At 36.0% G+C, this 15,200-nt stretch overlaps 1 protein-coding gene across 6 annotated transcripts in view; it reads left to right on the top strand.

Moving 5' to 3' along the window:
* The window catches only part of LOC150092666 (protein saal1), a 226,446-nt gene that overhangs the window by 140,337 nt on the left and 70,909 nt on the right, over positions 1 to 15,200 (top strand). For all 6 annotated transcript variants that reach the window (XM_090414561.1, XM_090414560.1, XM_090414559.1 and 3 more), the window contains exon 10: positions 7,043 to 7,131. In XM_090414561.1, coding sequence (XP_090270687.1) covers positions 7,043 to 7,131 — 89 coding nt within the window. The remainder of the gene's footprint in view (positions 1 to 7,042; positions 7,132 to 15,200) is intronic.

Raw genomic sequence — 15,200 nt, 5'->3', positions numbered from 1 at the left:
TATCAACAATAACATAGTCATTGAGACTTTTCTTATTTCTTGCTTCTTCTCTCCATGTGAATTTGTGCACATTTTTATGTTGGAACATGGTGTTAGTAATAACTAGTCCATGTTCTGAGCAGAAATCCAACAGGTATTTGCCATTATTATTAGCTTTACTCCTTTCTCCAAATTTTCCCAAAATATTTTTGTATGTTTGACAATCATTTCCTACTCTGCTATTTAGATCCCCAACAAGGACCAACTTTTCCTTTTTCATTGTGTCAGTTGCTCTTTCTAGAGCATCAAAAAATTTCTCCACTTCTACCTAGAACCTTCTGTGGGACCATAGGCACAAATAAGTCTTATTGTCCAATTCCCCATTCTGATATTAGCCCACATCACTCTACTTGAGACTGCCTGCCATTCAAAAGATTAGCTTCGTATTTTGTGTTGAATACTATGGCTACTCCTTCTTTTCCTTGATTGTGATTTCCTGAATATAACATTTTGTATTTATTGCTCAGAAAGATCTCACCAGTTTTTGTCTTTTTAGTTTCAGTCACCCCTATTATGTCGATCTGGTACTTATCTAATTCCTCAGTTAGCTCCATTTCTTTGCCATTCAGGCTTCTTATATTGATAGTACCAATCTTTAACTCTGGTGATGTTGAGTTGGGGTGTGCTTTCAGATTTGTTCCAGTAGCTGACTTTTCACTGTTAGCCTTGGTTCCATAGTGAAAACAATGGTGGGCCTTGTTTAACTGGGCGATGCCCCAGCCGGCATTTAATTTTGTCATGTACCATCATTTTGTATTGGTTTAAGCCAATAAGAATACAGTTTGGTTGACTAAATCCCAAATTGCCAGCCCATCTTCATTTGTTCAGTATCCAGGTAGATACCCAACAGGGTACACCACGAGAAGGTGAGGATTGGACATTAGGTCAGAAGCCTTGGTCGGTTCTCCAGATTCCTCTAAAGCCTATGTGGAAGTATCCTCTCAGTTATACAGCTTTGACCCTTAAGCACCAAGTATGTGCATGGTGCATACAAAAAATTTTCACAAGCAAATCTTTTTATTATCACACAAAATTGATATCATTTACATAATGTTATTAAACAGGACCTTCTTAAAGCATTTGGTTTTTGTTGGCATCAGAATATGGTATTGGATGACCAACGAGTCAAAATGCTTGAAATTGCTGAGACTATAGGCATTTCAAAAGAATGTGTAGAATATATTTTGCATGAAGAATTGCAAATGAAAAAGCTTTGTGCAAGATGGGTGCCACGCTTGCTCACAGCAGATCAAAAACGCACTTGCATGAAAATCTCTTAACAGTGCTTGGAACATTTTAACAAGCACTAAACAGATTTTATACATCAATTTATTACTATGGATGAGACTTTTATTCACCATTACACACCAGAATCCAAACAATATCTATCAAAACAGTAGATAGAAGCCAGTTGTTCAGTGCCAAAGAAGACAAAGTCGGTTCCATCAGTAGGAAAAGTCATGGCATCGGTGTTTTGGGATGCTCAAGGCATTTTGTGTATTAATTATCTTGAAAAGGGTAAAACAATAACCAGGGAATATTATTCCAATCTTTTAATAAGACTAGACGAAAATATTCATGAGAAAAGATCTGATTTGCAGAACAAAAAAACTCATCTCTCATCATTACAGTGCACCTGCCCACAAAGGTGTTTTGGCAATGGGAAAATCAAGGGATCTGCACTATGAATTGTTGGAACATCCACCCTATTCCCCAGATTTGGGTTCCTCTGGCTTCTCTCTCTTCCCAAAAGTAAAACTCTTCCTTGCTGGTCAGTATTTTTCTTTGAATCAAGAGGTTGATTGCAGGCTCTAGAGGGGTTTTTTGCAGAACTTACCGAGAACCACTGCATGGATGGGATAATTGCGTTGGAGCATCGCTGGAATAAATGTGTAGTTTTAAGGTAGATTATGTTGAAAAATAAAAATAATTTTGAAATTATAAATTTGTTTTTTCATTGTTAGACCGAGAACTTTTCAGACCACCCTTGTATAACAGGAATTTGGTGGTGGCGATGATAAGAATTCATAATTAAATTTCTTCATTATGGGTAAATATTGAAAAAAATGTATTAATATATTACTGTATTTGAAACTTTTTGTCTAAAGATGTACGAAAATAAACGTATTTAATAAACGAATAAACACATAAACAAATGGTGGGGCAAGGGTAGAATGTGAGAATAGATATCAAAAGATTATTGAGGAAAGTTAAAGAAAACAGGATAGGAAGGTTAGTTTGTGTGTTGCCAAGGTATGACAATGATGAGTTGCTGGGGGAGAGCAAAGATCTTGAATGAATGTTAGTGGAAATATGTGAAGAGAAAGCAGTGCAGTTTATGAATGTGTTGGGATGAGTTTGAAGGATGAGTGGAACTGCATAAGAGCAGTGGACTGTATCTGAATGGTTTTGGAGTAAGTCATGTGGAAAGGTTGCTGCTGGAAGTGTAATGAGTGAGGCAAACAAGATATCAGTGGAAGTCAGAGATGATGTGAATGTGCAGGAGAGTTGACCAGGTGAGACCAGTGTGTTTGTAAATGAGAGAAGAATGTGAGAACAGGAATGAAAGTTAAGCAGGGAAACAGGATGGGCCAGGGAGGTCAGAAATGTCCATGTGTAAGGAGACTGGATTCTAAAAGTAGTAATGAATGCATGTATGTGGATGGTCAGCATAGGAATGGAGTGACCTGAAATAAATGGGATGGAATTCAGGGAGTGGGACAGAAGGTGAGCAGACAGAAGCAGATGAAGAGAAGTCACAGATGGGGCCACATAAGTAGGACTGGTTATAGACCAAAAAAAGATTTGTTATATTTATTTATCATTAGGAGTATTAGAAATAAGGGAGATGAAATTGTTGCATCTATTGAGTTTATGTGCCTGAAAATAGTTGGAATAAGTGATTGGGTAAGAATGACTTCTTGATGGAAATAGAAATGAAGGAATATTATGTTTTTCGAGGAGATAGGAAAGGCAAGAGTGCTGTTAATAGTAGCAGAGGAATTATATCTATGCAGTGTTGAGATACCAGGGGAAAAAGTGGCAATGGCTTTGAAGCAGTATAGTGTGAAGATTTATCTCATTCTGTCAACTGTTAGGTTGACAGAATGAGATATTTGGTGTAGTGTTGCTGCAGGTCAGGGAATGTGGAGACAAAGAAATGTATAGGCAACTTGCCTTAGTGAGCAAGCAAAGGCTGATCATTATGGGTGATTTTAATTATGGCAAATTGATTGCAATAAAGAAATAGCATCAGGGAATAAGGAGAATGGATTTCTCAAGTTCTTAAGGGACAATAGTCTTAGGCAATATGTAATAGAGGGCTTATGAGGGTTAAGAGTCTTAGATCTAGTTATATCATCAGAGGATGTGATTGCAAATAGTGGGTCTAATCTTCCTCTTCCTGATTTGTGAGAGTAACCATGAAGTGATTAGCTGGGTTGTGGGCAGTCATATGAGAACTTATGAAGAAGGGATATGTGGAACTACAAGGTTGGTGATTATGGAACGCTTAGGCTGGACCTATAACATGGAAAGGAGACAGACAGGCACTGCATGGGTTGAACAAGAGCTATTTAAAGCAGCATTGTCTCAATGTATCCCAAATGTGAAAAGGCTAAACAAGGTAGGAATAAAATGGATGCATGAAGAGATTAAGAGTGAAATCTGGAAGGAGGAAGGCACTGTGGATATAACATAACACAAGATGAATGTTGGTAATGATCAGTTGCATGAAGAGTATAAAGAGCAGGCTGGGAAGATGACTTGGTTGGTAAAGACAGCAAAAGTGCAGTATGAGAAGAAATTAGCTAATCAAGCTAAGAAAAATCCTAGTGAGTTCTTTCAATATGTGGCAAGTAGAAGGGAAAATGACTATCGGCAGATTGGTAACCAATGCTGTGGATATAGTTGATGTATTCAGTGATCAATTTATCAATGTATTTCATCCTTGTGAAGGCAACATCAGGAGAAATTGGAGTGTAGAGAGTATGATGGAGGAGGGACCGATGGGAAATGATCAAGAAGTACGTTGGTGGTCTGAAAAGTTCTCAGCCTCAACCATAAATGGCAACACTATTGGCAAGATTTTTTTTTTCTAAGTTGGTACATCTGTCATAAGCATCCATGTGAAATTGCAAGTCATTCTATCAAATAATTTTTTATATACAGCTGTCATAACCCAAAGTGTTGTCTGTATCCCTTGAAATGGATAAAATTGATTATCATGCAGTTATAAAATTCTTTGTAAAAGAAGGTTTAACACCAAAAGAAATTCATTTGAAGTTCTTTTGGTGTTATGGGCGCTCTTCTCCTTCGTTTTCAACAGTTAAGAAATGCGCTGCCGAGTTTAAACATGGCCGTACCAGCCTTGAAAATTATCCACGTGAAGGACGTCCAAAAAGTGTAACAACACCAGAAATCATTGATCAGTGCACAATATGGTATTGGATGACTGGCAAATCAAAGTGCGTGAAATTTCTGAAACTATAGGCATTTCAAAAGAACGTGTAGGATACATTTTGCATGAAGAATTGCAAATGAAAAAGCTTTGCGCAAGATGGGTGTCATGTAGATCAAAAACGCACTTGCATGAAAATCTCGGTTCAGAGTGACACATTCACTCTGAACAGTGCTTGGAGTTTTAACAAAAATAAAATGATTTTGTGCATTGATTTATTACTATGGGTGAGACTTGAATTCATGAGTACACATCAGAATCCAAACAACAGTCAAAACAGCGGACAGAAGCCATTTTGTTCAGTGCCAAAGAAGACGAGATCATGGCATCGGTGTTTTGGGATGCTCAAGGCATTTTGTTTATTAATTATCTTGAAAAGGGTAAAACAATAACCAGGGAATATTATTCCGATCTTTTAACCAGACTAGACGAAAAAATTCGTGAGAAAAGACCCGGGTTGCAGAAAAAATAAATCATCTTTCATCAGGACAATACTCCTGCCCACAAAGGTGTTTTAACAATGGGAAAATTAAGGGATCTGCACTATGAATTGTTGGAACATCCACCCTATTCCCCAGATTTGGCTACCTCTGACTTCTATCTCTTCCCAAAACGAAAAATCTTCCTCACTGGTCAGCGTTTTTCTTCGAATCAAGAGGTGATTGCAGCTGTAGAGTGGTATTTTGCAGATCTTACTGAGAACCACTACAGAGAAGGGATAATGGCACTGGAGCATTGCTGGAATAAATGTATTAGTTTTAAGGGAGATTATGTTGAAAAATAAAAAATAATTTTGAAATTATAAATTAGTTTTTTCATTGTTAGGCCGAGAACTTTTCAGACCACCCACGTATATAAGGAATTAAGTAAACTTGATGTTAATAAGGTAATAGCACCTAGCATTATATTGCCACGTGTCTTGAGGGAATTCTCTTTGGAATTAATGACTGGTAATTAATTTACGGAATTAACAACGCATATAAAGTATATTAATTAAAGATAGCTTTAATGAAGATAGCTTTAATTCATTAAAGCTATCTTTAATTAATATACTTTATATGCGTTGTTAATTCCGTAAATTAATTACCAGTTATGTCTAACCAACGTATAAGTCTTACTACTAGAATTGGAATTAATGGTACCTTTGGCACACCTGTTTATAACATGCATCTTGCAACAGGGCAAATCCCAAAGGAATGGAGAGTGGGAAAAATTGTTCCACTTTACAACAGGGGAGAGGGAATAAGACAGGCTATAAATTATAGGCCAATCTATGTGCTTGGGTTTGTTGTTGTTGAGGTGTTAGAGACAGTGGTAAGGACTAAGATTCAGAAGTGGATTGATGATAGTAACTTTGTTAAGGGGAGGTAATTTTTTTTTAGTAATCTGCTTATGTGTTACAACAAGGTGACACATTCACTTGATAAAGGAGATGCATATACAACAGTGTGGACAGGTATCAGCAGGTTGTGTGCATGGAGGAGTGGTATCCAAAAGAGGATGATCACTAGTGGAGTATCATGGGGATCTGTTTTGGGACCATTATTGTTTAACTTGTATGTTAATGACATTTCTACTGGCTTATCTGGAGATGTGCAGATGATGCAAAGTTGGGAAGAGCTATGAGAAGTAGACCCCTATGCTTTGGCCTTGCAGGAGGATCTGAATAGACTGTGTGAGTAGGAAAATAAATGGAGCTATCAGTTTAATGTTGCAAAGTGCAAAGTCTTGAAATTTGGTAGACATGGTTAGGATGCGGAGTTCAGAATTAATGGAGAAATTTTGAAGAAAGTGAAAGATCTGGGAGTAATGATGGGCAGTGCCTTGAAGTTTGAGTCACATTGCTAAAATTATAAGAATGTCCCAACAGATTATGGCAGTAATGATGAGGACATTGACATGCAAAAGTAAAAAAGTTATGGTTCCTTTGTAAAAAGGCTTTGATTAGGCCACATATGGACTACTGTGCACAGATTTGATTGTCTGGTTTTCATGGGGATGAGGATGTATTGGAGAAGGTCCTGAGAAAGTTTATTAAGTTAGTGTCTGGTCTATGGAATGTCAAATGTCTTGAAGAGATTGAAGGAATGTAACTTACTGAGCCTTGTGAATAGAAGAAAAAGAAGAGGGGGATATGATTAAGTCATATAAGTTGGTGAGGAATTGTTACCAGATTAAATTGGAGGAAATTTTTCTTAGAGGAGTGAGGGAATGGTAGAACTAGATGCCATGTCTTTGGAAGCTGTATAAGGAGGATGTGAGCAGGGGAGTGAGAAGCAGGTTCTTTGCATGCAGATTGATTGGTGAGTGGAATGCATTACTTAAAAGTGTGGTGAGTGCAGAAACTGTGAATGGGTTTAAGACAGTTTGATCTCTTTTGCAAGAGAGAGCGAGAGAGCATAGACCTCCTATGATGAATGCTTTGGCTCCATGGAGGTTAGCTAGTATTATTATTAATAATAATTAAGCATTGCATTCACATACAAATCCATACAATCTGTTCTTGAATTGTTAAGAACTTATTGCGTGACTTTTTATTTTCAGTTCTTTGGAAATTTTTGATGGATTGGATGAGCTCTGGCATGTTTTACATTGTTTATTCCAAGTTGAAAGAATTGTAGTGGAGTCTTCAGGTATTGTGTGTTTGCCTGTTAAATACTGCTGTAATAGTATTTGTCTTAAATTAAATTTGATTTACACTAAATGTATTAAATTAATTTTCTAGAGGTTTTCACTCAGCACAACTTTTTGAGAGGTTGAGGAATGGGAGAGTTCTAGTAAATATAGTCACTTTCATTCTAATGAATTTGAGGGTTTCTGGATGTTTATTTGTTAACCTGAAAGTTTATTATTCTGAAATCGTGGTATATACAGAAGTTTCATAAAGTGGGTATAGTGGTCTGACTTGTAATATTTTTGATAAGAAATATTTAGTGCATTGGAAAAAAATAATACACCAATGTTTCACTGCTTGAGAATTGTATTATGGTAGAATCTGTCTGACCAAAGCCAGCTATATTGAGTCATTAGTTATTAGAAATTTGGGAGAGAGAGAGAGAGATAAATGCAAAAGAATTAGTGTAGTTTCTTTGGTATATTGATATTTCAGAGTTGACTGTTTTTACAAGGCAGTTTGATTGTTATTGATCTTCAAAATATGTGAAAACTATGCAGTTTGGTGTGTGTATGTGTGTGCGCACGCACACACTCAGTTGAACTTTTGATCCATCTGTACCTATTTCCATATTTAATTTGTCATTCATACCTACATGATTCCCAGACCTTACCTCATTAACCCTCCCAGTATTTCTGTGCTGTAGATTTTGAATGTTTTGTGAATATAGATGTCAAAAAAGAAAAAGACAAAGGGGGGGGGGATGATTGAAGTGATAGAACATAGCAATGAAGATATGCTTCATCTCTCAATCCACATATACAACTGAATCCATGTTCACTTCTTGCATTAGGCTTATTTCTCTGTGAAAATTTCTATTCGATTGTAAAATATCTGCTGTTTTTTATATTTTTATATCAAAAATATGAAAAACTATTAATGGAATTTCTCTCTCTGCATAAGAATAGTAAGGAGCTATCTGCTCTATAGTTGAATAATTAAATAAGATAAACATTGTTTGGTATGTTTAAGAAAATAAATTTAAGATATTGAAACCTAATGAGAAACAAATTGGTTCTCTTGTGATTAAAATTGGAAATATGATATTTCTAGGTTAAGAAAAAATTGTAGAAGGGAAACTTGGAGAAGACCAAGCTGGTCAAACAGATATTGTCAGGATCAGATATAATCTGATCAACTCAACATCACCAAAGTTAAAGATTGGTACTATCAACATAAGAAGCCTGAATGGCAAAGAAATGGAGCTAGCTGAGGAATTAGATAAGTACCAGATCGACATAATAGGGGTGACTAAAACAGAAAAGACAAAACCTGGCGAAATCTTTTTGAGCAATAAATATAAAATGTCATATTCAGCTAATGATAGTCAAGGAACAGAAGGAGTAGCCATAGTATTCAACACTAAATATTCGACATAGTATTCAACACTGCCATTCAAGAGGCTAATCTTCTTGAATGGCAGGCAGTCTCAAGTAGAATGATATGGGCAAATATCAGAATGGGGAACTGGACAATGAGACTTATTTGTGCCTATGGTCCCACAGAAGGGTCTACTAAGGTAGAAGTGGAGGAATTTTTTGAGTCTTTAGAGAAAGCAACTGACACAATGAAAAAGGAAAAGTTGGTCCTTGTTGGGGATCTAAATAGCAGAGTAAGAAATGAATGTCAGACATACAAAAATATTTTGGGAAAATTTGGAGAAAAGAGCAAAGCTAATAATAATGGCAAATACCTGTTGGATTTCTGCTCAGGACATGGACTGTTATTACTAACACTATTTTCCCACATAAAAATGTGCACAAATTCATATGGAGAGAAGAAGCAAGGAATAACAAAAGTCTCATTGACTATATTATTGTTGATAGTGATGTTTTCTCCCTGGTGCAGGACACCAGAGTGTACAGAGGATTTGAAATTGGAAGTGATCACCATTTAGTCTTGAGCAGGATAAAATTGAATTTCATACGGAAAACAAGAACATGTAAGAAGGTTTTAAAACAAATAAAAGTTGAGCAGCTCTCAGATGTGAACTGTAGACTAAAATACACAAAGATTATTGAAGAAAAAATGAAAGTGTTTGAGAATAGGCACTAAACCTTGGAGATTCAGTAGCAAGCCCTAAAGAAAACACTGATTGATTCAGCCAGAGAGGCATGTGGTGAGGTTGTCTGCAAGGATAGAAAAATCAGAACTCCATGGTGGACACAGGTGCTTAAGGGTCAAAGGTGTATAACTGAGAGGCCTTCACATAGCCTTTAAATGAATGCGGAGAACCGACTAGGGCTTCATACCTATTGTACAATCCTCACCTTCTCGTGGTGCACTGTGTTGGGTATTATACCTGGATACTGAACGAATGAGGATGGGCTGGCAATTTTGGATTTAGCCGACCAAATTGTATTCTTATTGGCTTAAACCAATATACAAAATGATGGTACAACATGACAAAATTTCATGCTGGCTGGGGCGTTGCCTGGTTAAACAAGGGCCCCCCATTGTATTCACTATGGAACCAGGGCTTACAGCGAAAAGTCAGCTACTGGAACAAATCTGAAAGCACACGCCAACTCAACATCACCAGAGTTAAAGATTGGTACTATCAACATAAGAAGCTTGAATGGCAAAGAAATGGAGCTAGCTGAGGAATTAGATAAGTACCAGATCGACATAATAGGGGTGACTGAAACTAAAAAGACAAAAACTGGTGAGATCTTTCTGAGCAATAAATACAAAATGTTATATTCAGGAAATCACAATCAAGGAAAAGAAGGAGTAGCCATAGTATTCAACACAAAATATGAAGCTAATCTTCTTGAATGGCAGGCAGTCTCAAGTAGAGTGATGTGTGCTAATATCAGAATGGGGAATTGGATAATGAGACTTATTTGTGCCTATGGTCCCACAGAATGTTCTAGGTAGAAGTGGAGGAATTTTTTGATGCTTTAGAAAAAGCAACTGTCACAATAAAAAAGGAAAAGTTGGTCTTTGTTGGGGAACTAAATAGCAGAGTAGGAAATGATTGTCTGACATACAAAAATATTTCGGGAAAATTTGGAGAAAAGAGTAAAGATAATAATAATGGCAAATACCTGTTGGATTTCTGCTCAGAACATGGACTAGTTATTACTAACACCATGTTCCAACATAAAAATGTGCACAAATTCATATGGAGAGAAGAAGCAAGGACTAAGAAAGTCTCATTGACCATGTTATTATTGATAGTGATGTTTTCTCCCTGGCGCAGGACACCAGAGTGTACAGAGGATTTGAAATTGGAAGTGATCTCTACTTAGTCTTGAGCAGGATGAAATTGAATTTCATATCGAAAAGAATAACATGTAAGAAAGTTTTAAAGCAAATAAAAGTTGAGCAGCTCTCAAATGTGAACTGTAGACTAAAATACACAAAGATTATTGAAGAAAAAATGAAAGAGTTTGAGAACAGGAACCAAACCATGGATATTCAGTGGCAAGCCTTGAAGAAAACCCTGATTGATTCAGCCAGAGAAGCATGTGGTAAGGTAGTCTGCAAGGATAGAAAAAGTAGAACTCCATGGTGGACACAGGAAGTTAAAGAGACTGTGAAGGAAAAGAAGAAAGCATATCAAAAGTTCCTGGCAAATAAGTCAGCCTTTCCTCTTAGAGAATAAGAGACAAAAAATAAGAAAGCAAAACACTATGTAAAACTTGCTAAACAAAAGTCATGGGAGGACTTTAGCAAGAATATAGAAAATAAATATCAAGAAGGTGTCAAGATATTCTGGAGGTTGTTGAACAAGCTTAGAAATGGAGGAAAGAGTGCTGTAAAAGGAGTTAGAGATAATAAAGGTGACATGAAAACGGGAGAAAAAGATATCCCTGAAGTATGGAGTAATTACTTCGAAAAATTGCTAAATGAAACAAGAAGTGATAGCACAGTGATAAAAAAAAATACACTCAACAGGCATACAGTCAGGAATACATATCCATACTTGAAGTAGAAAAAGCCATCAAAGGCTTGAAATGTGGAAAGGCAGCAGGAGTAGATGATATTCGACCAGAAATGCTGAAGTATGGTGGTATAAAAGTCTTACAGTGGCTGCACTGCATAGTTCAGAAATCCTGGACAGAGGGACGAATTCCCGATGACTGGAGTACACCTCTCTCATAGTACCCATATATAAAAAGGGAAATAAAACTGAATGTGAGAATTATAGAGGTATTTCCCTACTGAGTGCTCCTGGCAAGATCTATGCAAGTATACTTGAGAAATGATTGAGAAGAATTGTGGAAGAAAAGCTTGGTGAAGAACAAGTTGGATTCACTCCAAATAGAGGATGTCAGGATCAGATCTTCGCTTTACGACAAATAGTTGAGAAATCATGGGAATATAACAAAGATCTGTTAAGTTTTGTTGATCTGTAAAAGGCATATGACAAGGTGCCAAGAGAGAAGCTGTTCAATTCACTACAGTTATATGGTGTGAATGGGGCATTATATCAAGCAATACTTAGTCTCTGTATTTGAGTTGCAAGTCAGCAGTTGGAATTGAAGGAAGTACAGGAAGTTTTTTGTTAAATCTGGAGTGAGACAAGGATGTGCATTATCCCCTCTGTTATTCATTATCTATATGGATCACATTATGAAGGAAAGTGGTATTAAATATGATATCAGAATTGGAGATGTTAATGTCAGATCTTTGCTTTATGCAGACGATGTTCTACTTCTAAATAAATCCTCAAGTCTGCAAAATTCCTTGACTAAATTGAATAACTGTTGTAATAGATATGGTGTGAAGGTCAGCAATAAAAAGACAAAGACAATGAAAATAGGCAGAATCGTTGAAAATGTCAACTGCGTTGTGAATGGAGAACCTGTGGAACAAGTAAAACATTTCAGCTACTTAGGCACGATTTTTAGTGAAGATGGTAAATTAAATATGGAAATAGACGACAGAATCAACAAAGCTGGTATGGTAGGAAGTCAATTGAATAAATTCATATAGAATAAGAGAGAAATTAGCCGTATACAAGACAGTATTCAAGCCAAGTTTAACTTATGGATCTGAGAACTGGGTCAGAAGTAAAACACTTGACGAAAGACTAGCAACCGCCGATATGAGAGTCCTGGGAAAGATTAGAGGCACGAACAGATGGCATCACTGGCAATATCGTATTAAAAATGAGGATATTAGGAAAGGACTTGATATTGTCAGCATCCAGGAATGCATTAGCAGAGCTAATCTTAAACAGAATGGGCAAAGAAAGATTAGCAACACAAGTGTTCTCTGCCAGGTTAGCAGAAAAATGACAAAGAGTAAGACCAAGATATAGGTGGATTGATATGGTACAAAGTGCCTTAGACAATAGAAATATAAGATCTGATAATGTTGGAGTCTTGACAATAACAGACTGATTTGGAGGAAAATTGTAGATAGGAAGTTAGTAATGATGTAAATTTTTCATGTAGTGCTATCATATCCTGTACACCCCTTGAGTGAGGGTACATGGCAGGAATTTGATGATGATGATGACAAATAGTCGAGAAATCACTGGAATATAACAAGAATCTGCATTTGGGTTTTGAAGATCTGGAAAGACTATAACAAAAGAGAAAAGCTGTTGAAAATGCTACAATTATATGGTAAATGGGACATTATTTTGCACTTCATATCTAAGAACTGATTGTAGATCTTAGCATTTTGTGATGAGGTTTTGCTTTGCAGAAAATGCAGAGATGTTTGTTGTGAGGTAAGGGTGCACAGTATCCCCACTGTGTATGGATCATATTATGAAGGAAAATGACATTAAACCTGTATCAAAACTGAAGATGTTAATCTCAGCTCTTTACTTTATACTGATATTATACTCCTAAATAAATCTGGTTCAGGTCTACAGGATTCCCTTAACTGAATTGAATTATTTCTGTAATAAATTTGATATGAAAATCAGCAATAAATGTCAAGGGCTATTAAAACATCAATTGCATCCTGAATGGAGAACATAAAGAGCAAGTAAAACATTCCAGCTATATAAGCAGTTTCATTTCCATGTTCAAATTTCCATTGTGATCGCTGCGATTCATGTTGAAGTTTCTAGAACAAAAAAGTATGTAGAAAGCAGAATGTAAATAAATAATTTATTGACTAAAGTGAATTATTTACAAGCTAGCATTTTGCTAATGTATCATCAGAAGCACTTGAACAATATGCAGTGAATTGAGAGAGGAAATAAAATTACCATGGGAACAAGGACAGTCACATCTTTACTCTAAATTCACATGTATGCCACAGTAATTAACTTTTTAATAATATGTAAATATTTCTTCTAAAATATCATAAGACATCATCAGTACAGTTATAAACAACAATAGGAATTACATTAAAAAAAAAAAAACATTAGTGTGCATGCTTACATTGGAATCCCTCTATGTATACAGTATTGTGTTTAAGGACTAAATACTATTGGGCTGTAATTAAATTAAATTAAAACTGATAAATTTATTTTTTATACAGTTGAGGATAACAATTTCTCAAATTTTTGGGATAGAGACAGTTGTTACTGTTAAGATTGGGTCTGTGCTATAAGGCTTCAGCACTTTCTTTATACAAATGCTCATGTTTATATATGGATTGGTGTAGCCACTTTGTGTGTTGCCATTGGATACTGTGGTTGGCATTTTCAACTCCATGTTGTGTGAGACCAGATTTGTGAGATTTGATGAAACAGATGTAGTCTTGATGTTCAGAGATGCATTTATTTACAGATCTTCCTGTTTGTCCATAGTAAGACAAGTTACAAGAAAATGGCACTTCGTATATATTCCAGGTAGCAACAGTGGTGATAATTTGTCACATCATTGGAAGATGACAATGACACTCTTAATGGTAATTTCTGTTTATTAATGCTGAAAGTTTACAGTAAGCCCACACACACACTGGCAGGCATATACCTACATGTCACTTCGTCATCATGCCATGACAGTGCAATTTTGTCCTTAGGAACAAGAGGCTCTACTTACATCATTCTAACAAAATGGATACAAAAAAAAAAAAAAAAAAAAAAAAAAAACCCTCACTAAATTCCTTAAAAAGAAGAGCTCTCCCTTCCCCTAGCCAACCAGACTATATACACAATATCCTTACCATACATCAATGGTATAACAGATAAACTGAACTTCCTCCTGAAACAACACATAATCGTAACAATATACAAACCTCTAAACAAAGTATCTGCCTTCCTGAGAGAAATCAAGGATATCAGGATCCTCTCCCCTTCCCAGGTGTCTCCCACATCCCCTGCTAGTGTGGAACAGACAAGACGAACTACATTATAGTCAGAAAAAAATAGAACATAAAATATGATTGTTCCACATTTTATGTTTTATCAGATATAAAAAACTAGGCTGATGTGCAAATTCCTGTTTAAATCAGAGAGAGAGACTTCCTTGAAGTGGCACAAGTTCTGCAGAACCTGGATAACTGTAACAGAACTGATGGTATGATTTTGCATAGATTTTGACATACTGCCCTCTCTACTCATCATTAATAGCAGAAATTACCACACAGAGTGCCTCTATCACCCTCCACACACATATCACTATCCTTATTCTTGAGATCATTAAAGTGTCTCTAATAATGCTAGCTTGAACTAGTGAAACATTAGCTTATAAACAATTAATTTCAGTCAATAAGTTATTTGCATTTCAGTTTCTAATTACCGTATTTTCTGGTGTATAAGACGCACCCAAGAAATGTAATACAATTTTCTGGAAAAATCCTAAACTTTAAAGTATGATTTAAAAAAAAATGGATAAAATAATAGGTAATTTTTAATAGTAAACTGACCTTTCAGAAACCTACAAAACCCATGTCACTGTCATCTGACTCTTCTCTATCATCATTAATTTCTTCTCTTTCTTCTTCCTCTTGTTCTTCATCATCTTCATATAAGAAATGATCTTCACTTCCATCAAGGGCATTGCTAATTCCACATTTCAAGAAAGATTTAACAATAGTTTGTTCATTCATTTTCGACCAAGATGTCTTAACCCACTCGCACACTTGAGAGATTGATGGCCGTTTCAGGGC

The sequence above is a fragment of the Typopeltis vanoorti genome, chromosome 25, assembly GCF_054136105.1.
Source record: "Typopeltis vanoorti isolate ZY-2024b chromosome 25, IOZ_Tvanoo_1.0, whole genome shotgun sequence".
NCBI classification, from domain to species: Eukaryota; Metazoa; Arthropoda; class Arachnida; order Uropygi; family Thelyphonidae; genus Typopeltis; species Typopeltis vanoorti.
Note: the sequence above shows the minus strand (reverse complement) of the source record. Positions and strands in the feature narration are given on the sequence as shown.